Source organism: Podarcis melisellensis, assembly GCF_964234715.1.
Source record: "Podarcis melisellensis genome assembly, chromosome: 1".
NCBI lineage: Eukaryota > Metazoa > Chordata > Lepidosauria > Squamata > Lacertidae > Podarcis > Podarcis melisellensis.
In genome coordinates, this window is record NC_138528.1 from 115,988,328 (window position 1) to 116,013,429 (window position 25,102).

The 25,102-nt window shown below is 43.9% G+C and overlaps 1 protein-coding gene across 6 annotated transcripts in view; it reads right to left on the minus strand.

Moving 5' to 3' along the window:
• Positions 1-499: 499 nt before the first annotated feature.
• The window catches only part of METAP1D (methionyl aminopeptidase type 1D, mitochondrial), a 98,205-nt gene continuing 73,602 nt past the window's right edge, over positions 500-25,102 (minus strand). For 5 of the 6 annotated variants that reach the window (XM_081898400.1, XM_081898398.1, XM_081898401.1 and 2 more), the window contains 4 exons: positions 6,861-6,958; positions 2,640-2,687; positions 1,220-1,298; positions 500-1,017 (listed from right to left, as the gene is read on the minus strand). In XM_081898400.1, coding sequence (XP_081754526.1) covers positions 939-1,017; positions 1,220-1,298; positions 2,640-2,687; positions 6,861-6,958 — 304 coding nt within the window. In that variant the 3' untranslated portion in view covers positions 500-938. The remainder of the gene's footprint in view (positions 1,018-1,219; positions 1,299-2,639; positions 2,688-6,860; positions 6,959-25,102) is intronic. The other variant, XM_081898399.1, reaches the window with a different exon arrangement.

Genomic DNA, 25,102 nt, shown 5'->3' on the forward strand with positions numbered 1-25,102 from the left:
AAAGGAGGAAGAAAGGTATGTTTACTAGACCAGCTTCCCACCTAAAAGCTAGGAAAAGGGAGGATTATTAGCCCTCACCCACCTCCCTGCAATAAAGCAAGCAGAGAGCTGCTTTCAAATATTTGCGGTAAAAAAAACCAGTGAACGTTTTATAAATCGTTTCTAAAAAGTCACAGCAGTTTTTTGAAAGCAACGAAAAAACCCCAAAACGCGATTGTTGTACCAAGAACGTGTCTACAAGAACAAAAGCGCTTGTTTTGTTTTAAAGTTGTTGTATGTTTGTTGCTGCTGTTCTTTCCGGAAAGTGGTTTTATAGGGTAAAACCTATAGGTCCTTATACAGGGTTGGCCTGTGCACACTCCCTACATACGTCAAACTCTGGAAACACACAGAAGATAACTCTAAACCTGGAAGAAACGCGACACACACACACACCCGTGTTTAGATGTCACAGCTGCCAAGCGCCAAATCTAAGGGAGTGAAGGAACCGGAGGAGACGTTATAATGCCAAGAAGTTAAATTAATTTAAGAACGAGAAAAATATGGAGGGTGGTGGGGAAAATCTTGCTGCAGAGTTCGGCTCTTTGAGCAAACGAGAGCGATGTTCAATTGCATTTAGGAAATTGAGGCGCTGCGCTCTGCGTCTTTGTCCAGCATCTCTCTGCTGGAAGAGAAATGAGAATCATCATCTTCTTCTTCCCCCGCCTCCTTTCTTGTCTTTTAGGGGACCGTTCCCCATGGCAACTTTCCCTCTGGCCTCGCCAGATTCCACCCAGCTCGTTGGGCCTGATCCAAGAAATAAATCCGATGCGTTGGAGCGACTCCTATTGAGGGTCCCCTGGAGTCGCCTCCAAGTTGGGGCGCTTTCCTCGCGCTCCTCCTCTTCCTCCCTGGCTCTGCCCGGCGAGCTTTCCCCGCCACGCGTGCCCAGCTGCGCCTTAACTCTCCCCGGCTACTTGGGTCAGGATTTCTGCTCCTCTCGAGGTAATAACGACGGTGTGCTCGAACTGGGCCGATCTGAAACACACAAGCAGACGCAGTAAGTGGCCAAGGGGCCAAAGAGTAACCGAGCTTTATTTACTGGCGGAGAGATATATAATTTCGAAAGAAAACCACTCAAGGAGGCAGCTTCCGCTCTTTCCCCTAACCAGAGAGCGATAAAGCCGATTTAAAACTAAACAACAAACTACAACTTTTTTTAGAAAAGAAAAGTAGGCACCTTTTGTTGTCCACGGATACTGCGGTCCATTTGTCCTTTAGGATTTTAAATTCGTAAGATCCTTCCATGAGGATTGGTTCTGCCATGTAGCAAAAATAAAACAGAAACGAGGTAAGAGTTTGTCCACTGGCCTGCAAGCCAAATCTATTCCGAACCCAGGCAAAATACCCGATATTTTATTTTTACTGTGCGTCCCCCGTCCCCCACCTCATTGGAAACAGCCTAAAAATAAAACCAAAGAAAGCAGCCCCTGAACTGAGGAGGAGAAAGTGGCAACCTTCAGGCTTGAACTTGGGTGTCGTCTGTTTTTAAAGTGCGAAGAAGGGCATTTTAATCAAGCTTTAATTAAGATCCCCATGGATCATAACAGCCAAAGCGCCAGCCACTCTCCTCCAAACAGCAGATAGGATAGAAATATTAGTTGTTGTTTTTTTTCCCCCTTTAAGAGCAGGCTTTAAAATGTTCATTAAATCAGCAAAACAACAATTTTCTTATTTTCCTCTAATTGCCGCGCCATTTAGGCGCGCCGTGAGCGCGGAACACATTTCCCCCCCCTTCGCCCCCTATGATTGGTATTTAGGATGAAGCTCAGTCGCCAAGGCGAGGGCTGCTGCCTGGCTACTCAGAACTCAGCAGAGCTCAAAACGAGCGAGTAGCAGCTCCTGGGTCTACAATAAAGGGCCTAATCGTTCCCAGAGAGAGAGAAAGAAGGGTGATTAACATTGCATTTTTGGGGGGTGGGGGACACACGCACAGAGACTTTAGATTGTGCTCTTGCGGCAAACCCAGCTCCTCAAACCGCGTGGCTTGCCAAAGCAAAAGTCACATCTGTAATTTTGATGGACTGAGGAATTTCCATCTCTTCCCCTCCTCTCCCCCCCCCTCTTGATTTGTTCCACGCGCTTCCGTCGAAACGACCAACTCTGCAGGGCTGTTGGGAGGGTAAACACTCATCTAGGGAAGGGGGACTCCCTTCGGAGGTGGCGGTGAACTCTCCTTCTTGGGAGGGTCTTTAAGGAGTTGAGATTCCTGCATCGCAGGGGGGTTGGGCTTGGACGATGCTGTGGAACCCTTTTCTAACTCTACAGTTCTGCGGTTCTATATGGGCAGGGGAGCAACGCGCTGCGTAAACTTCGTTTTACTTCCGAGGATTAAATGCGCGCACGTCGATAACAGCAAGAGGCTCCGAGGGTGCGACAGCAGTTGCGACTGGTTGCAACTCACTCTGGCTGGATCGGGGCTAAAACTGGAGGGTGGGGAGAGGTGGAATTTTAAAAAATCATATATCCAGTACAAACAAGCAAGCTATGCAGACCGGGGCCAGGGGAACGCACCGAATGCCTTCAAAACAAAAACCTGGCGACTTTGAGTCAATCCGAATAGAAGGTGGCTCCCCTTTTCGATACAAACCGCAACTAACCTATTGTGAACGCCATGCCCTCTTGCATTAACAAATCGCTTTCGTTCTCTGTGGAGTGGAGAAAAAAAAAGAAGCGTTTCAATTACAAGGGGGACATTGCGCGCCCGCCCTCAGTAGAGTATATCTGCAATCCTTTTTGGGGAGCAGAGTTTCTTTTTAGTATTTGAGGTAGTGGTGGCCTGAAAACGAAACACACCTCACCCATTCCTCCAAAAGGTCCAAATCGCTCTCCACCCTGCCCATATAGCGAATTATTCCCAATTTGAGACATTGCAGCCCAATTCGAGCCTTCAAGTTGTTGCAAGCCTGGAACGCGGTTTGTTACCCTGGTCACCGAAAGCAGATTTAACCCATTTAGCTGGTGGATATCAGTGATGAAGAAGAGGTGGGGGGGGGGGAGAGATCAGGAAGAAAATAAATTCAGGCTGCTTTGCAACTCTGTGAGTTTTTAACTGAACCCCATCCTACCCCACCATGTTTCAGAATTATTTTTTTAAACTGAAGGTGGAGAAACACTTTGATTTTTCTTTTTAAAAAAATCAAATCAAATCAAAAGCAATCATTGTCCAACCTCTAAGTTTTGTTTCCCTTAAAGCAAAAGCAAACAGAAGCATTTCTGAATTATAAGGAGGCACTAACAACAGGGGTAGCCAACGTGGAGCCCTCCAGATATTGTAGCTCTCGCCAGCACAGCCCCAATGGTCATGGATTATGGGATCTGAAGTCCAACATCCGAAATGCACCTGGTGTAGGTTCTCATTGTACCAACACCTGGTTTCTCCCTCAGCACCTTCAGCTGGAAGTATGTAAAGCGATAGGGCTTGCTTTGGAGCAATGTGTAAAACTGCTGGAACATGGGATTGTCTTCTCCTCCCTTCTGTTTCTCTTTCTCTGTGTGATATCAATTTGGATTGTGAGGGTCGAATTCTGGGTTCCCCTCCTAACCCCCACCCCTGCCCACGTCTGTCCTAGCTCTTTGCTTTCCAAGTGCCCATGTAACCAAAAGGGTGAGGTTGGGGCGATTGCCAGGAGTTGACTTTTATTAACAACACTGAGCCCTGGGCATGGTTTTGCTGCTGCACAAAGTTGATTCACAATTCTATCTGGAGGGGAGACCACAACAAAGGAAGTGAGTGTCACTCTGCATCAAAGAAAAGTTGGAGCTTCTGATCTGCTTCTTCCACTACTCCAATGTCATTAAGAATCTCACAAGCGGTACCTTGGAAAATCTTGTGTCGTCCTTTCTCAGTTCATCTTAAAAAAGTCAAGGAGCCTCTTCCAACTCTATGATTCTAAGGGCAATAGCGACAGGAACCGGAGTCTACTTGGGCGGGAGGGCAGACACACCCGGACCCTAAATCCTGGCTCTTATTTGTCAAATGATACTGAATTACTGGGCAGGGTTCAATTCAGATTATCCTCAAAGCTCCACTCTAATTTCAGAGAGCCCAGTGCTAAGGGTGAACTTAGCCCATAGTGGGTCCAATGGTCGAGAAGGCAGTTTGTGCACGTGATGGAGAGGAAAGTAAGGGGCAGGTGGGGCTCATCCACTTGGGAAGATAGCCCACCTAGGAGAAGGAACATTCTGATCCTAAACCTCTCCTGCCTTGTGAGATATCTTCCAGAGAAGAGAAGGCTAAGGAGTAAGCCTTACACAAATTGAGAGTGGAGTCCCTAAGATAGTTGGATGGTGGTTTGCATGCCTCCTTCTCCTGCAGCCAAGCTGGTGCCAAACCTATTGCTCTGCTTTCCTTTGGACCACATCAGCGAGGCTGAGAGGGGAGTCTTGTTCTCTGGGTAGCTCAGGACCTCTATACACACTGCCCGGGCTTGCGCTCAGGGGAGGTCACTTTGCTGCTGCTAACACAGTGGTCTGACTTCACCCCGGAGGCGCACTCCATTGTCTCTTCAGACAGACAGATGCCAACAACAGATTGGTTGCGGCACGAACTTTTGAAAGCAACAGCTTATTTCAGAAGATGCATCAGGGAGAGCAAAAGCACTTCAGCTTGGCACTCCAGGAGAGGCTCCCTGTTTGCAACCAAAACACTCAAGTCCTATCTGCAGAAATGGAGGCTAAATACGCTGCCTTCGAAAGGTCACCCTGCCACAGCTTTCAGTTAAACAATGGGCAGCCTCCAAAGGGCAACACAAAAGCTGTGTGTTTCAGCTGTGATCCCAAAGTCCTCCCTTGATGCTGTGGTCACCGGGAATTCAACTTGTCTCTGCAAACTCTCCACACCAGCCTGTTTCGCACGATAGACGGGAATGGTAAAGCTGACTCAATCACTTTCAGTGCAGTCAAAGATCGTGATGACTTTATATGTAAGAAAATCCTCCAGCCCATGTTTCCCAGAAGGTAGTGAGAGTTGGGGTAGTCCCAATGTTATTGGACTTTAATTCCTAATCATTGGTCATGCTGGCTAGGGCTGATGAGAGCTGTAATCAAACAATTATCTGGAAGGCACGTTGACCACGCTGCCCTATAGTCTTGCAACACATCAAGATCTTAAAACAACCACACAACATCCCCCACAACCAAACTAACTCGCAACAGTAGATATCCCTTCAGTCTAAAGCAGGGGTAGCTAATGGAAGGGCCTTCTTACCATGATGTCAAACATACAGGTGGCCGTGGAAGTAAGATCCTATTCCATGCAGGGCCATCTTAAGCCTATCCAGCGCCCCCCCCGGCAACTCCAAAACAAGGGAGGGGGTGGGGGAAAATGTCCTCTGCCTCCCCCACCACCCCGATCCCCGGTGTGGTGGCAGCCATCAAGCAGGAAAACATGCTGGCGGTCATGCTATCTGGCGTCTGGGCGCAAAGCAGGAGGAGGACAATGACCAGGACCATCTTTAGCAGATGCAGAGGCTGGGGAGGGAAGCTGCATGCCTGCCAGCCATATAGTTGCCAGGGCGCAGCTGGCGGACGTGCAGGGAAAGGGGAGGCTGTTGGCAAAGCTGCGCAGCTCCCCCACTTGCTAGGGCGCCCCCGAGAGGCCGGCGTCCTGGCGCAACGAAGCACTAACACCAATGGGAAAGACGGCTCTGATCCCATGACCAACCAAGTAGGAGGCATACTCAGAAATCAGATGTTATGGAGTAAAACTCCCATAATTCCTGGCTACTGATTATGTTGGCTGTGGCTGATGGGAACTGGAGTCTGTTTGGAGGTGGGGAGTGTTAGGATTTAGTTCCATTCCACCTTAAAAGGGTACAGGCATGACGTTTGTGTATCACATGCACATGCTACATGCAACGGAAGTTCCCCGGCAAGAGCTGGAAGTAAACAGGCATGCGATACACAAACGTCATGCCTGTACCCTTTTAAGGTGGAATGGAACTACATCCTAACAGGGAGAACATCAAACAAAATGCAACTCTGGAAACTGTTGAGATCAGTAATGCATCCGGGGTTTGTGTTTTGTTGTTGTAATTTTGACAGTCTTGCTCAGCCAGGGGTGCTGCTAGATATTTAAAAAGATTCAGGGTACAGACCCATTATGAAAATGGGCACATGCTAATTTATATGTATCGATGCAAGATCAGGTCTCTCTGAGCACATTCAGGTGGCTGGTGGCTGGTGTCTCACCAGCGCTGAGCTTTGCAGCAAGGCTGGGAGTCCCTTTATGTGAAATAAACATGAATACAAATAAGGGCAGGGAAGGGTAGGAGATATAGGGCCCAGCATAAAAGAGACAGGACTCAAGGGCAGTGGCGTAGCGTGGGCTGTCAGCACCCGGGGCAAGGCAAGTAATTTGCGCCCCCTAACCCGTGGATTTGCGCCCCCTAACCCTAACCCCCAGATGTTGCGCCCGGTGTGGCCGGCCCCCCCTGCATCCCCCACACTACGCCACTGCTCAAGGGTCTTAGACTGCTCCTCAAGAACACTCCTGCAAGCAATCCCCAGTGTCTTTTGATATATGCAGGCTTGTGGCAATTGTGCCGGACGTGACGAGTGCAGACTTCAGCTTTTCCTCTTAGGTAATGTGGTTGGACTTCAACATCCGTCATTCCTGGCTACTGGCCATGCTACTTGGGGCTGATGGGAGTTGTAGTCCAACAAACATTTGGAGGGCACCACACTGGCTGTTTTAAGACTATTTCCCACTAGCATTCCCCCCCCTTCTTCTTTTTTAAGCTGGAAAGGAGGAGCACATCTCCTGCATGTGAACACTCAAGTGCAAGGCTCCTGAACCGACGATGGAGGAACCTTCTTACCATGATGCCAAACTTCCGGGTGGCCGTGGAAGTAAGATCCTATCCCATGGCCAACGAAGTAGGGGCACACTCGTAAATCATTCTGACGGGCTATATGGCTTTAAAGGAGAGCAAAAGTGAAAGCATTTCATAGGAAAGAAAAAGACACTCCAGAATTCAAAGCATGAATCAAACATTAAATCTCTTCAGATACGTATTCACGCTTGTTTCAATCAACCCATTAGGGACTTCCCCCGGTTCAGTAAATTTCAGTGCTGCAAGTTCAGTGCGGGTTAAACGGAGTTTTTTGAGCAATGTAACCATTCCGTCACATTTCATTTCCAATGTGCTTCCCATGTGCTTACCTACAGAATAGCAAACACTGCCTTTAAAAAGATCATGGCCTCCCATAAAAGACTCTCTGCCCCAGGAAGATACAATAAGGTGGGTAACTTCAACGGTGAGCTTTGAGGAATCTTCCTTTCATAGGGTAAACCTGGTACTAAAAAACCAGACGACCCTTTAAAAGCAAAGTAATGTTTATCTTGGGACTGGGCATAGGGGAACTAAGCAGGCAATGGTTTTTAAAGTTCTACCAAGCATCAGATCCGTGTGTGCATTAGTGCCAAGCTGAAAGACAAACCCCAAATCATTTCTTCTAAAAAACCAGGCACATATTGGGAGGGGGCACAAATGCTATTCTGATAGCCCCCAATGTGATGCTCCCTTGTATTGAGTCAGCCCATTGGTTCCATCTAGCTCAGTAGCATCAGTTCCAACCAGCAACCAGCTCTCCAGGGTCTGCTGAGATCCTTTTAATTGGAGACTTAATGTGTGCACTTCAGCACACAAAGGAGCCTGCCTTAAAATGAAGCCATTGCCCCTCCCCAAGCAAGCTCTTTCGACTCCGAGAGTACATCTGATATTAATAAAAACCAAATTGTTACTCTCCCCGAAGGCCATCATCACAGCAAATAGGCATGGTTGAGCACCTCTCTCCTCAGGTGCCATTTTAATGCATTTGGACAGAACAATGCAGCCACCACAATTTGCCGAGTGGACAAAATCTTTAGGTTGCATTCCCAAGCACTTTTAAACTGCCAAATTTACAGTGGAGTTGACACTGGTAAATTAATATATATATATTTTAATAGAAAAGGTCCATATTTTCCCAGAGTAGAACACAAATTTGCACAGGCTGGCAATTTGCTAACGAGCTTCAGTTTCCACAGTATTAAGATACAAGCTAAAGGGACCCCTGACCATTAGGTCCAGTCGTGGCCGACTCTGGGGTTGCAGCGCTCATCTCGCTTTATTAGCCGAGTGAGCTGGCGTACAGCTTCCGGGTCATGTGGCCAGCATGACTGAGACGCTTCTGGCGAACCAGAACAGCACACGGAAACGCCGTTTAGCTTCCCGCCAGAGCGGTACCTATTTATCTACTTGCACTTTGACATGCTTTTGAACTGCTAGGTTGGCAGGAGCAGGGACCGAGTAACGGGAGCTCACCCCGTCATGGGGAGTCGAACCGCTGACCTTCTGATCAGCAAGCCCTAGGCTCTGTGGTTTACAACCCACAAAAAAACCCGGTTCAGTGAGGGTGGTTTGAGGGATCTTTTATACCGGGTACTTGGGTAAACTTGTATCATTCATTATAACAGGCCAGGAGTAAAAGGAGTAACTACTGGCAAATGCCGTTAGTTCAAGAGAAGCATCTGAACTAAGCATGGCTCTTGGAAGTGAAACATACTGCGTCAAAGGGTATTTAATCTGGCTATAGAACATAGATGAAATGTTGCAGTGCATTCTCACCTTGTAACAGGAGTACTTCATTTCAGAGTTCAAGCCAAACCAATTGACTCCTTGCTCTATTATATTGTGTTTTTAAGGAAAGGGGTAGAGGACTATTTTGCTATTTTTTTTTATTAAAAAGGATTTTTAAATAGTTCTGCAAAACTAAAGGTTCTCCAGAGTTCGCTGCTGTCCTCATTTCAGTGTTTGGGCTGCAGCACTGGCGGAGGAAGAGGAGTGCAGGGGGAGCGCACCGCCCCCGGCAGCGCAATCCCAGTAGGGTGCCATTACAGCTGCCCCCCTGCCTGTGCCATGCCCCTGCAGGCAACGTGCCCCACCCCCAGGACACGCAGCAGCCCTGCCCCCGCCTGCTCTCCGCCCCCCAGTGCTGGAGCATGAAGCTCCACCACTGGGCTGCAGTGTCTAATCAGTGTGAAATATATCTTCACATTTCCCTATTTTTATACATGGCAGATGGCTGACATGTTTTGCGGAACAGAGACGGAGGTCTTCAATCAGAAGACTCTTTGGGCACTTTTCCTGGAATTTAAGAATACCACCATCACCACTTAAACGGGAACTGCATGGAATGAAAGTGGATTGGATGAAAGTCTAGGTTCCCACTTACTCCAATTCCCGCTCCACAAAAACCTCACTTAAGAGATGCATTACATCACCATAGAGACAACAAATGGCTGCTGTAGTTTCCTACAATACGGACGTGGATGGTGCTGTGGTATAAACCACTGAACCTCTTGGGCTTGCCAATTGGAAGGTCAGCAGTTCAAATCTGTACGACGGCGTGAGTTCCTGTTGCTCTGTCCCAGCTTCTGCCAACCTAGCAGTTTGAAAGCACGCCAGTGCAAGTAGATAAATAGGTACCACTGTGGCAGGAAGGTAAACGGTGTTTCCGTGCGCTCTGGTTTCTGTTGTGGTGTTCCATTGTGCCAGCAGCTGTTTAGTCATGCTGGTCACGTGACCTGGAAATCTGTCTGTGGACAAACACCGGCTCCCTCAGCCTTAAAGCGAGATGAGTGCCACACCCCATAGTCGCTTTTGACTGGACATAACCATCCAGGGGTCCTTTATCTTTACCTTTTACTCTTGAAATGAGCACAGTAGTATGTCAGCGTGTATATGGAAGGCATGAGAGACTGCATTCATAAACTCTGCCACGGATATACTTTTGATGTGGAAATGTTGCAGTTACCTCTTTTAACAGAGCCACCATCCTGTGTTATTTGCATTGGGCATGTGATAACACACACACACACACACACACACACACACACACACACACACGGTACCTCAGTTTTCGAACGTAATTCATTCTGGAAGACTGTTTGAGTTCTGAAACGTTCGAAAACCAAGGTGCAAAGGGCAGTCTGCAAATTTAATTGAGAAAATTGAGAAACTCTAAGCGGAAGTTGTTCAGCTTCCGAGGCGTGTTCGAAAATGGAAGCCCTTACTTCTGGGTTTTCGGTGTTCGAGTTCCGAAATGTTCGTCAATGGAGACGTTCGAAAACCAAGGTAACATTGCATATATTAACACTTTTCACAGTACAATATAAGACAAGCTAGTCACACACACACACACACACACACACACACACACACACAAATAAATAAATAAATAAGGGAATAAAAGAACAAAGAAAAGATAGAAGTGATAGAAAAATACAGGATCCTCTCTCACAAACGTATCTTTTGACCCATCCAGAAAAGGGGGTATCCTTCTTGCTCTCACCTGAGGGTGCCCCTCTCTTCTCCCTGCCTCTCACCCTTTGAGATTTCCCCTTCCCTGTCTCTCACACAGGGGCTTTGATTTCCACAGTTTATGCGCTTAGCAGAAGCCCAAGGGTCGAGGCATTTAAAGAAGCTACATTTATTTTATTTTGAAAAAAGTTGACTATACTTGCCAGTTTGATTTCAAATAAATCGCCCTATCTGCCCGTGAAGGTGAGGACTTGATTCCTTCCTCTGGGTCTATTTACATGGAGCTTTTGTTGCATCTGCCCACACATTTGCCCCATTGCTCAAGAATGTGCTGCCACCACAATAGCGCTGCCATTACAGTGAATGGCACCCCAGAGCTGGAAAGTGGGAGAGTGAAGAACTAGGTCAATAACTTTTAATGTTGCTCACAGATAACACCTTGAATGGATTTTTTTTTTGAACAGGCCCTATAGATTAGCTACTGCTTGCCTACCACACCAACAAAAAAAATCTTTAGCTATTACAGTATTTTGTTTGATTCTGGAGCACAGCAGAGTATAGATCTCAAATGTATGATAGCTCAAATGTCTTTATGGATCTCCTAAATACTCACAGGGAGTTAAGTAATGACACAAAGAAGCAGGAACATGGAAGTTAAAAGATTTTTCTTTTCTCCCCCCCCCAAAAAAAAAATCACACTAGGATTTGAGGTGTTTTTTTAAAAACGCAATTGTTTCACTAGAGTCACCGAAAAGAGCAGTAGAAATGAGAAGCTAGGAAGTTAACAGTTTTCTCGCTTAACACATAAAAATGAACAGGAAAAAAGAGATAAGAACAAGCGATTCATTATTCCCCCCCCCTCCTTGAAGCACTAAGCCTTTGTATATCTCTCTGTTTTTCTCCAAGTGTGTGCTTGCTGGTGCCAAAATAATTTAATCAATTTTCTATTTGGGTTTGCCTGACTTTTTCTTCCTGCTTATCTTGAGACACTAATGGGGACTGTCTTTTTCATGCTTTATTCTAAAGCAGCAACAGAAGTTTTCCTCCCACCCCTTCCTAGTAAATTTTAAAAAGGAAATTGAAAAAGAAGCGAAAGAGAAGAAAATACTTAAAATATAAAAGAATGGGTGGAGAAAATGAGAAGCAAAGAACAAATAAGAGGAACTCTATCTGGAAGTAAAATAACTTTGTTTAACTGTATACAACTGGAACAATGAACAAAGAAATGGTGAAGGGAAATCAAGAAAGGCAAAGAATATACAAAAAATTTTTTGGGAGGGGAGATTATAAAAAAGGGAGCTAAAGAAGAAATATAGTTAAAAAAGGGGAAACCAGCAAAATTGATAAAATATTAGTAGAAAGAAGAAAGAGGTGTGGGAAAAGAAAACAACAGGGCAGGTAAATAGTCAAAGCTGAGGGAAAATGTAAGAGAAATGAACGTAGAAAATGTCTATAAGGATAAAAGAAAATTACTGTAAGCTAGTATGGAGATGGTATTTAACACCAGTAAGATTAAATCAAATAAACAAGGAATATTCGGTGCTATGTTGGAGGGGACTTATCTTCACATGTGGTGGGGGTGTAAATATATAAATTTTTTTTTGGCAAAGGGTGTTTAAGGAGATAACAGAAATCACTGGGTCAAAGCTGACCAAAAGTACAGAGGTAGCATTGTTATCGATTTACAACGGGGGTGGAAGGTTCGCAGGCTATGGAGGACTTGCTGACAAATTTATTGACAGCTGCACGAGTTATGATAGCTAGGAAGTGGAAGGGGCAAGATGAATATAAAATGGAAGAATTGTATAAAGATGTGTGGGATATAGCTATTAATGATAAATTGACATGTGCTATTAAGGTAAGATGGGGAATATGCAGGATAAATTATTTTGAGGAGATATGGAAGGTATTTGTAGAATTTGTACCGTTAAAACGGAAAGGGGTCAAACCATCACAAGAGGTGTTGAAATTTTGGGAGGTTGGATAGTTATAATGGAATGGTCTCAGGGGTGGGGTGCACATTTTTATTACTTTGTTAAAATAAAATTTTAAACGTATTTTTTTAAAAATTCCCCAACATTGTATTTTCATTCAAAATATAGTCTGTTGTCTGAAATATACACTATTTAAATCAATCAAAGCAAAACAGCTGGCTAAAGCATGGGCTTCTAATCATCATCACTAGTCAGTAGATGATCATCTAAGGATGTAAAAGTGTAATCCATTCATTTGGGCAGAGTTTCTAATGCATGTCTGAAATGCCCATTCAGAACAGTAGAACTTTGATCCTATTGGATGTAATATTGTGAAAGGTGACAACAATACAGTATATTGCACATCCATACTGCATTGTGTTTCTGCCAGTGAAGCCTCTGATACCGATTGGCTGAGCCAGCGTGATAACATGGAATATTGTTTACAAACCTTCTAGATGCTGGGAGAGCAAAGCTGTCCATGTTTGCAGTTCTGCTTCTATGAGGGAAGGGATGGTTGCTAGTTTGGCTGGGATTAAACCGCACACTGGCCCCAGGGATAGGAGACGTTTTGTGTGCCAGGGTGAGAAGCGGGAAGAAATCTCAGGAAGTAGGGAAGCTGGGAGCATGGAGACAAGCTGGCTGAGTAGGCATGCGCAAAGCAGGCAATGAACAAGAAGCTGAGGAAAGAGACGGAGCCAACATCATGAAAGGCAGAGGGGAAAGGATACTGTGAGGTGGAGTTCTGAAAAAGCCTCACAACATTTTAAGATCAGAGCAGGCTTCCAATGGGAGAAGAGGGGAGGGGGACAGAAATGTTAGAGGGGCACTGGAGAAAGAAACACAGTGGTACCTCAGGTTACAGACGCTTCAGGTTACAGACGCTTCAAGTTACAGACTCCACTAACCCAGAAATAGTACCTCAGGTTAAGAACTTTGCTTCAGGATGAGAACAGAAATTGTGTGGCAGGGGTGTGGCAGCAGCGGGAGGCTCCATTAGCTAAAGTGGTGCTTCAGGTTAAGAACAGTTTCAGGTTAAGAACGGACCTCCAGAACGAATTCAGTTCTTAACCTGAGATACCACTGTAGTCAGGAAAGCGTGGAGTGAAAGAAACAACGGGAAATGGAGATATGAAGAAAGGAAAGTCAAAGAGAAAGCAAAATCAGCCACACCCTCATACTGAGTGCATGGGTAGAAGACAAGGGGAAAGGGAGCTGTGGAAAGCAGATGTCTGGGAGCAAATGAAGCATGGGGTTTCTAGATCAAAAATGTAGACTAAGGCTGCACTAAGTTTTTTTTTTTGGGGGGGTTGGATTTTCAGAGCAGAAAAGCAGCTCTGGAGGACACATGTTCTTCAAACGTTGGACCTTTTTGTTGCTGCTGCTCGGGTTTACTTTTCTACACTGCCCCTCTCAACAATTGTTTCAGCATCTTTAATAAATAAAATCAATTTGTCTCGACAGGAAGCATTACTCTCACTCTGTTCAGACAAATATGTCACAAATATGCAAAAGCCTCTGCCTCTTCGCAGATTCCCTTACAGCTACCAAATACAGAGGAGTTTTCATGGGGGGTGGAAGGCTGTAAATGCTTCAGACATTATCCTTTATCTTGTATTCTTTAAGAGTTAGGTAGAAGCCAGATTTCTGCAAGTGGTGGTTTTCCAATCACTACATATTATAGCCTAACAAATCTGCCCCCCCCAAAAAAACCCCCAAAGTCAACATACACTGGAGGTAAAACCACACAAATCTCCCTACTGGCTGCAAGACAGAAGTCTGGTTTTATTTCATTGCAAAGATGCCCTATGCCTTGTTACTGCCTGAAGGTCTGTGATGTAACAGAATGCTTATATGTTTTGACTTAGTATTTGTATTCTGCTTTTTCTGAGCAACACTGAGCTCAAAGTGGCTCACAATAACACAAAACAATGAGCAGACATAATTGTACCGCTAAGCTGCTAGCATGAAGAACTTACAGGTGGGGCTGTATTCTGTTGTTGGAAACTGATATAGGCTGGATCTACACAGATTTTTAAAAACGCTATGAAAATGCTTTTTAAAAAATGTTGTAAAATTTATATGGAATTTGCCATTAGCTCATCAGCGCCTGTGTGTCCTGTACACAAGGAGCTACAACTATTGTATTGGTGAGAAGCTATTAGACATAAAAGAGTATGAGAATAATGTGGGGTGTCTGTGTACAAATGGCAGAATGGGGGGCGTTGTGATTAGGGCATGTGAACAGGCAATGGGGGAAGAGTAGGTACAACAAACATACACCCACCACATTTTTTATTTCCTGCTGTGATTTCACGGACGTTTGGCGAATATTCTAGTAGCTTTCAGTGTTAGTTTCTGCAGGAAGATTTCTTTGTTGTGTCTTTTGCCACGGGACACACAGGATGTGGGCCACAAAACAGCTGGGAAGTCAGCATTCCTGAGCTCAGTGCCAAATGGCTCTAAGCCAGGGTTGGCCAAAGTGGTGCCCACAGGGGCATATGCCCCCAAAGAAGCCTTCCCTGGTGCCCACAGTGTCCCCCCTCCCTTTGCTGAGATTAGACTTGAAAGAAAGTATTCAAGGGCCATTTTGATTTGCCTCTTTAACCAGGCCTTGGGCTGATTGACATCCGACGCCCTTTTAAATGTGTTGTGGAAGGGGGGGGGCATTACTGGTTTGTTTCTGTTCTTATTTTTATTATGTATTTTGTGTTTTCATATTGGAATTTTATCTTGTGAACCGCCCGTAGATCTACAGGTATACGGCGGTATACTACTACTACCACTACTACTCCTACTCCTACTACTCCTAATAATTTTGCAACCAACAGAATAGGTTGCAGTGTGTGCATGGTTGTGGGCTGTGTAGGATATCCATGGCAGTTTAAGGGGAGTGGGTGGCGCTGTGGTCTAAACCCCTGAGCCTCTTGGGCTTGCCGATCAGGTCGGCGGTTCGAATCCCCGCAACAGAGTGAGCTCCTGTTGCTTTGTGCCAATTCCTGCCAACCTAGCAGTTCGAAAGCATGCCAGTGCAAGTAGATAAATAGGTACAGCTGCAGCGGGAAGATAAACGGCGTTTCCGTGTGCGCTGGCACATCTCACAGTCCTCTGTGCACTAGTAGCGGTTTAGTCATGCTAGCCACATGACTCAGAAAGCTGTCTGTAGACAAACACCGACTCCCTTAGCCTGAATCGAGATGAAAGCCGCATCCCATAGTTGCCTTTGACTGGACCTAGCTGTCCAGGGGTCATTTACCTTTACCATGGCAGTTTCTCTGATTTTCAAATATGCCATGGGCCGGAAAAGGATGATGACCCCTCCATTAACCCATCTTAAAGGGGTCGTGGAATGCATTAAAACCAATAGTTTCTTTTTCATTGTGAGACCTATCAACTGAAACTTTTGGGTGCTTTACGGTTCTAAAAATCATCCTCTCAACGGGTGGGTTGTTCATATTCCTATTCACAGCTCCCCAGAGAGATGAATTCAGGTTCTCTAAAGCCCAAGAGTAACAACACACAGTTCTGACGGACCACAGAACCACCACTAAGAGCTTGCCTAGTTTACAAGCCGGTTGTGAGTCAGCAGTGAGCAGAAGTTAATGTATAAATAGTCAAACCACCAGTGTTGTACACTTCTGAGGTGCAGATCCCATGCAGCATCTATGCTGACAATAGAGAGATGGGCATCTGCCTAAGTGAGGTCTCATGCTGTGCAACTGTGCTGCAAATTACACCTGACTGAAGAGGGACACATTTTCCCTCCTTGGCTTACCTTAGAAAACAATCCTTGTCTGCTCTCCCCTGTTGGAAAGATGAGATCTGACTCATCTTTTTCTTCTATTGTAGTTTGCAGTTGGGTTCCAAATGTTTGTACAAGCTTATCCCAGACCAATTCTTTGGGTGTTACTTGCATTCACACAAAACCTTCCCATCTTTTTAAATTTTATTTTGGGACAAGAGTGGGTTCATCTTAGGAACTTTAACTGCACTGGGCTCAGGCAGACCAAGACACATGGGTCATTGCTAGTCTGTCATTTAACGGACAGAACAGCAGTAATGAAAGCTTAAGGGAAATGTAATCCGAATAGAGAAATCTGGTGTGTGTACAACCTTTGCGCAGAAACTGCAATGTTAAACCATCCACATACTCTGTATGCCCAAAGATTCTGGGTTTATGTTAGCTTATTCTTAATGTGCAATTAAGACAGCACCCCTGCTGTCTTAAAAAGGAGGGCATGCCACCAGAACCAAAGGGTGAGGTGGGGGAATGGTCTGTAGAAAAAACTGTCACCCACTGATCTTACCTTATATATGTTAAAGGCTGTTAGTCACCCTGGACCTTGAGCATATTACAGACATAGTCTAATCCTATTGTGCTTGTACTAAAAACAGAAAATTCCCACCGGCCTCTATAGAGCCACGACCCTTCTTTATTCTCTGACATGGAGTCTGAATGAATTTCATCCTGCAAAGATGACCAAGGACCTGGGTGGCATAATAATATATTATTTGTACCCCGCCCATATGGCTGGGCTTCCCCAGCCACTCTGGGCAGCTGCCAAACAAATATTAAAATACAGTGATACATCAAACATTAAAAGCTTCCCTAAACAGGGAATGCCTTCAGATGTCTTCTAAAAGTTTGGCAGTTGTTGTTCTCTTTGACATCTGGTGGGAGGGCGTTCCACAGGGCAGGTGCCACTATCGAGAAGGCCCTCTGCCTGGTTCCCTGTAATTTGGCTTCTCGCAGTGAGGGAACCGCCAGAAGGCCCTCGGCGCTGGACCTCAGTGTCCGGGCAGAACGATGGGGGTGGAGATGCTCCTTCAGATATACTGGGCCAAGGCATGGGCAGGCCCCTCTCATTTACTGTAATGCCCCAGTGGGTTGCCTATGTGAAGTGTATGTGTGGTATGGGGAGAAAACAAGGCCTATTGAGCCTATGGGAGTCCACTTGCAGGCACCATGTCCATGTTGGCACTGGACCCTTCCCCATCTATGGTAGCATCCAACCAAGTTGTCCTATCAGGACTTCCTTTTCTTTCTGCCCTTGTGGTGTGTGGCCCAAATCTGCTCTGGAGTATTGGGTGGTGGTGGTGGTAACACAGAACAGATGTGTGCAGGTGAGGGAATATGGGAAGAGAGGAGAAGAGAGACCCCTGGAATAGGCAGATGTTCTTGTACTAAGGAGACAACTTAGTACAATTCCATGGGTGGAATTCACCATACTGCTAAGTGGGGTATCAAGTGTAGGGAACAAGGTCTGGTCATGCACTCCCCACCCACTACGCTTGTTCTTGGTCGTCCCCCCCCTCAAACTCCCAGAACATATTTAGGGGTATGAGGGGCTTGGGGGAGAGGAGAAGCGGCAAGCTCCTTTGCACGAGTGGACCTCGTTCCGCACACACAGCAATGTAGCTGAATCCCAACCTTTATAAACACACCATAATCAGTCTTCAAACCACTCCTGGCTACTGTGTTAATAAATTGCCTACTATCCATTTCATAGCAGAAAATTCAATATTGTGCCTCTTTTGATAACTATGGTCAGATAGAAAAGTTGCCTCAATTAAGCAGAATCGAGGTCAGCAGCTCTTTGTCTACTGTAACCACACAAGACAAATAATGATGAGCCCAAATTGCAGGTAAAAAGATTTAAACCGGACATGAATAAAGAACCTTATGTCCAGAAGAGTAGTGGTTGCAGCAGCAGAGGTTGGCTTAAGGATGTGGGGGGTATCTCCATCCACAGATATCTTAAAGCCAAGGTTAAATAGTTGTCCCAGGAGGGCTGTGTGAGCGAAGTCCTTGAGTTTTTTCCTGCTTCATATTATACTGGAGTTCTGGGCAAGATGCTATTTGAGCTAAGATGCTTTGATATGAGATTGTAACTTCAGATAAGGAGTTGTACTTGGTTAACTCGGCGGGATGTAGACCTGCTGATGGACCAGTCTGTAAGAGCACTTTCTTGCCTAAGGACTTCTTTGGACTCTTTGGTCTTTTTAGGAAAGACCACATTCCATGTTCCATACCTAATAAAGAAATTAGACCTTGCAGTGTGCCCAATGCACTCCATGTCATAGAGCATCTTTCTTACAGAGGTGCCTGCCAAGCCACTTTATCACCCAATTTAAAAAAATGATGGTGCAGTAAATTTCTAGATAGCTTCCTTTTCCCATTTTTTAAACCTTCTTTTACTTTTATTTTGTGTTGTGTTATCACTTTGCATACTCCTATATCAAGGCAACCAATCATTTTTTAAACACAAATAAATTCAGGTGGTAGGCAGAGATGACTACACAAATCATCCAGCACCTCTCCTTTTAGATAGAAGGCAAATCAGCACTGCAAAATTCAACTCAACTTAACATTTATTTCAAAGGCCAGTGTCTGTTTCAGCTAATCAACAGCACAAACTAGGTTTCTTCTGCATTTTCCTCCACTCATGACTTTGCACTTCAATAATTTTTTTGCACACAGTTCTGCCGATGGCTCTGGCATTACGGTGCTTTGTAAAGATACAATGGCACTTTGCAAGCCTAGCCCTGCAAGATGCTTAGCTTTTTCCGATTTTGCAGATGTTGGAATAGATGCTAAAAGCCATTTCTTTACCCAAAGCCAACCAGTAAAACCATGGATGGACCCAACCTGAACCCAAATTTCCTAAGACAAAACCCAACTATTTTTAATGTACATTAGGCCCCAAGGCCCTTTTGTCAGTTAGTGGACATGTGAAAGCCAGCATTTAAAGATAATAATAATAATAATAATAATAATAATAATAATAATAACAACAACAATAACAACAACAACAACAACAACAACACCACCACCACCACCACCACCACCACCACCACATCAGGGAGAGGCAGAGCTATAGAGCTACAAGTGTGGGAAAAAGGCCTCTCACAGCACACTTTGAAATCCAGTGCTACACATCGCACACTGCTCTGTGTTCTAGGGGCATAAGTGACAACTAGGGATGGGAGACAGTTTGCTTCTGTTGCCTTTTAGTGCAATCCTGTTTAATTCATGCTTTCTGAAAAAATATATGAACAATACATGAACACATGAATTTTGGGATGTGGTTCTCCAAACAAAGAAAAATGTGTGTATTAGGAGGAATATGGATTGAAATACTGACATGTTTGTGTGAGGACTTCCTTCCTTCCTTCCTCCCTCCCTTCCTGCCTTTCTGAATTCACAATCTGTTGCAAAAATCGTACCAAATCCATACCAAAAGATGGGGAAAATGAGAAACAGAGAGAAAACAAAACTAGCAGATTCACCTATCCGCAGTGACGACTAGAGAGGAGATGTTGAAAGATAAAAGGCCAACCATCTCCCATTTCTCCACTTGGGATCCAGTAAAAAGAACAGTGGCAGCAAGTGCCATTGACGTGCCACAGAAAGAGGAAGGACGAGAGCTTTCTCCAAAATGTTTCTCCTGGGATGGCATCCGGAAAATTGGTTTGGGGCTTGAAAGTCAAATGACAAAAAGCTATGCCCCAGAAAGCTTTTTCTCCCTGCAAAATTTTGTGTGACCCTAGCGAGCCACCGGAGTCTAGATGTTCAAGGTGTGAAGTGACAAAAGTATTTTGAAGGAAAACTTTGGGAAGAGATGCTGAACTTGTAACCCTTCAACAATGAACCGGGTGAAAGAAATCTCGACTGAAGTAGGTAGCGACAAAGATTCACAATTACCTCCTTGCCTTCTTTTCTCAGCTGAAATAAAAAGTAGCAGCTAGGAGAAGATTAGTCAATAAAGCTGGGAGAGAAGGTGTTTATGGCCTGGAAGAACACAGAAAGATCTGGTGCTCTGATTCTGTTATGGACTCAGTGTCTTTCCAATTGAGAAAGCCTGAATATTGTGGGGCAGACTTGGGAGAATGGAAGAGGAACAGTTAGGAAATGGATTTGAACCACACAAGACCTTTCCTCTGAAGCAAGGAGTGCAAAAGGGCAATTCAAGTGTGCAAACTTGGACAACTGTTTCCTTCAACCACGCCACCTCTAGATTTCCAGCACACTGTTTCTATACAAGCACCCCTTTAGCAAGATTGAACTGAATGTTACACTTGTAGTGGGAAAACTTCATCTAGAAGACTTCTTCCTAAAATACGATTGCCATATTTCAGAAAGTAAAAACCAGGACACCCAGAAAGTTGTTTTTTAAGACAAATCCGAAAGTAGTTGAGCTTTTCTTTTCTTTTCTTACAAAAATACCAGAACTTAACAATTAACTTGCCTAAGATCCAGGACAAAGCGTCACATTTCAGAAACACCCCCCAGACGTTATTTCTCCCTTTGAAATCCTGGTAATGTCCAAGAAAAGCTGGCTGTATGGCCAACTCTATCCTAGAACATCAGCTTTACACATAGGAGAAGCTTTCATATATGTGACAGCCCCTGCCCCCAAACACGTGATTCGGAAATGGTATAGTATGATGTCACTCTTTGCAGATTTTAAATACCCTTCCGCCTACGAAAATAATAGCTCTTACAGAGCACTACAGCAGAATGCATGTTACCTTTAAATCTATTTTCACTTAGTCTAAACCTAAAGCCTAGCCTAGCCTACGGAGATAGCTGCAATGTGAACCAAGGCATTGTTGGCGCAAGGTTTTCGTAGCAAGTGAGAAACAAGCTTGAAGCACACCTGAAGCACATGGATCTTGTATATTCTGCACTGCAAGCAACATATGAAGTTTATACCAGCCCACACAGTACGTTTTCTGCCCACATGAAGGTTGCTTGGGTACATGCTCAAACAGCACATGTTAACCATATCTATGACAGTGGAGTTAGCCAAAGTTCCTATATTTGCAGCTAAAAAATTTATTTGCCGGGTGTGTGTGTGTGTGTGTGTGTTGATTGCTGCTACGGTAACAAAGCTGACGACAGCCACGAACCACCAGTTCACATGGCATGTTTCTCCACGGAAGCACAGAACTAGGAAAGCTAAGAGCCCACCTTCGCACCCAACTGAAAGGACTGCGCAAACTAGCTTTATGATGAAAAAGCAGAGCAAGTGTTCTGACTACAGTTTATGCGGCTGTACTAGGAGTTCAGCACAGAAACCTGTCTCTCCTGGACGGAAGTCTATAGTCCCTTGTTAAGATCTGATGAGCCCTATCCTTTCGCCCTCCGACCTGGTCCAAGTTTGCAGAATTCCACCTTCTTTTACGTTTTGTGTAATTGTGCATCTCTGCAGGCTTGCTGGATGTGTGTTACTAATCTCGTGTTGAGGGAATAACAGAGGCAAAAAATACATGTTTTTGTTTTGTTTTTTAAAAAAGGGAACAGGGAGGAAAGGTGCTTATTTAGAAAACGGCCAGGCTCACAACTGTCAAATGCAAAATTGCGTAATTCTCAGAAGACACATAACACAAGGTGAGGTGTGTGTGGTGGGAATCAAGTGTGTGGCAGGGAACCAAACCATGGCTACAGAACCTGAGAGACAGGAAGCAACTGCTAACAAACGAATGCACAAAGACGTCAGTTTTATTTCTGATTCAGAAGCACTGAAAAGGGCCGCCTCACCAAATGCAACCCGTTTGCCCTGTTAATCAGCACTGATCGAGGTAGAAAGGGCATAATTTTGCCAACATAGATGCAACCCGACTTTGGAACCTATATGTTGGATTATGGATTTTTTCCAACAGTATCACAATGGTTTACCCGGTTGATTACATAATGCTCCCGGGAGAATTTAAACTATTTTCCTTAAGCAGCAGTTCTAGACTTAAAAGAATACACAAGTTCAGGGATTCCCTCTAATGACAATGAACTATGAAGTATAATTAGTAATATTTTTTGAAAGCCCACAATTTAGGGCTTTCTCCTTAAAGAAAGGTACATTTTTAGTTTCAAACTATCACAAATTACTATATTTTTCTTACAATAGAGCCGAACTTTTATTTAAGGGGCTCTGTTTCTGAAAGGCAGACATGATGGATTGAAATAAAAGATAATTTATTGCAATGCTTACTTTCAAATGCAGGGAGAAGCAGTGTAATTGTAATTTACAGTAGCTGTCAAAGAAAATCTATCACAGATGACATTAAAATGACTTATTTTGCCTGAGCCACTTATTGTTTAAATGTGCATAATCTGATAGAAACAGATTTCTTTTTTTAAAGTCTGCCTTTGTATTGTTCTAAGTTAATATCAAAACATATATTTATAAGTTAAAACATTTTAAAACCATTTATTGATACTCTTATCTCGGTAATTTTAACTACAAGTTTGAAATTGGCTTGATTTAACTACAACTATGTTTGCATTCATTTGTTTAGATCTAAGTAACGACTTCCAGGGAACATGCCTCACTGTTTTATAAACTAACTTACAGAGGTTTTTTTAACAGAAAACTCGCAGAAGGTGTATATAAAGATCATTCAAATCCAGTCATTACACTTCATCTGAATTCTGGCGGTCAACTTAAATGGACGGAATAAAAGTAGGTTAGTAATTGCCTAGTCAAAGGAAACCAATCTGCTAAACAATTTTTGTAAATTATCCATTTCTCGGAATAGACTTCCTATAAGATACGCTACAGTTCTTTGAGTTCTGGTCCCAGAATCGAAGAACGTTCTGGATTACAGAATCCATTCAAATGCATCCAATGTATTAACATAATGTGTTTTCTGTGGAATCTCAAAATACACGCTGTAAGCATACCAAGCACATTTGTGGAAAGAAGGACACACATTCAAATCTTGATAGGTCTCTCCTATAATGCTGACAAGGAATAAATCAATATATTTCCCCCACCAAACTCTCATCTTGTTTACATGAATATACAGTGACAAAGCCTACATATGCAACATTGCAATAGGCCGGGAAGCCTTGGTTGAGCAAAACCAGCATATTTAAAACAGACAATAGGTAGGAGCACAGATGATCGGGGGTCTGTTATTCTGGATGTGATTGTGACTGCGACCAATCCAAATTAATTTGCTTTTCAACTGAGCTTTGCATACGCATTTACATGCGGTGAAATACTGACCTCTGCATCAACATTGAGAGGAGGGGAAAGGCAAAAAAAGGGGGGGGGAGAGAGAGGGCAATGTCACTTTCAATTCTGCTCTTCTCTTTATCCTTTAAAAAAAAAAATACAGCTAGACTTAATGCGGTGAATCTAATGAAATGCATTACCCTGCGTGGAGATTTATCAGATTTTTCCAAGTGAATGCTGCTACTTTTGCTAGCACTGGCTGGAGTTCACCTGCGTGTTGGTGTGGCGTGTGGCTCTCTTTTTGTAAAGAGTTAAGTCGTACACAAAAAAAACGGGGAACAAAGGTCAGCACCCAGTCGCCACTTGAATGTGAGATTTTTCTTTTTATTCCCCTTGATGTATACTAGGCTCTGTGTTATTAGTCTTAATGATGGAAAATTGTAGTGTTGATACAAATCTTTTTTTCAAAGTAGTAGGCGGGAGCTCCATTTGTTAGTAAGTTTTTTTGTGACTAAAAGCCACGGACAGTACATTTATGTAGCGGTAAAAGGCCTAGATGCTCTTTCCATAGCAGAGCTAATTATTCCCACTGTGACCTTCCTGATCTACCCTATTCCTAGTACATCTCATCTGCACGCCTTTTCCTCTGTGTAGATGGTGTCAGAGAATATGAAAAACCCTATAATGAAACCATTTTCATGATGGAGAAAGGGTACTGGAGTTGCACTTGCTACAAAGAGGCTCAATTATATGAGTAATTGTGATAATTTTCTACATTCATAGCCTTCAATGGGGGGGGGGGAGAGGGGGGAAAAAAGAACGAGAGCCACAAAGGAAAATTACTTTAACAAGAAAGTACAGAGAGTAAAAATGGAAGAAGAGACAAAAAAATATAAAAAATGGGGGGTGGGGGGGAGGTGGAAGAGGGGGAAAAATAAGCAGGGAGGGGAAAAAAAGTTTAAAAAATAGATCTGGTAGGGAGGAATAGCAAGACAGGGAGAACAACAGCAATGCTCAAAAAGCCTATGTGCAGCTGTGTTGCACAATTAAATTGAATTTTTTTTCCCCTGCAGTTGATGAATGTGACTACTGCAAATGTTCCTCTGTAGTTAGCTATCATTTGTTGTTCCGTGACAGGAAAAGGATAATTACCTCTCAGAGAGAATCAAAGGCTGACATGCCCTTTAGACACAGCCATGAATGCAGCGCTCGAGAGAATGCTTGAATAAGAATCTCGTCTTCTGTGCCCCCTTCGACTCGAGAATAAATTTTGTTAAAATGCAAGAGCACCACCAGTAAATTTGTTGAACCCTAGGTGTTCAAAAATATGGAGCTGCATCCATCGACTCATCCCATTTGCAAAAATAAAACTACATTTTGAATTCACTTCTATTACATTCATGGACAGTAAGATAGTGAGATATGCATTAAATTTCTTTTCCCAGTAGGGGTCTGATTCAACATTTCCTATGAAAGAACAGATAGACACTATCCTTTTTCCCCAGGCTAGTTAGCCTATAATTTAAAACTGTCAAAAACACAATTTTATACAAAGTCTTCAATAAAAGCTTCTCGGATATAACCCAAAGTGGTTTTACTAAAGTTTGATTCAGACTCTGTTACAATATTTTTAAAGCTATAAATACATCAAACTGATATTTTCCTGCTCTCTTTTCTTATTTCTCTTAAAGTATTTGAAGATTCATACGGGGGGGGGGGGGAGAAAGGGAAGACAGCATCTTTTCAGGATTCTGAGCAATGCGTGGTTTTGTAGGCGTCGAGATTCATGCAATTTCTTCCCGATAGCATTAACATATTAATT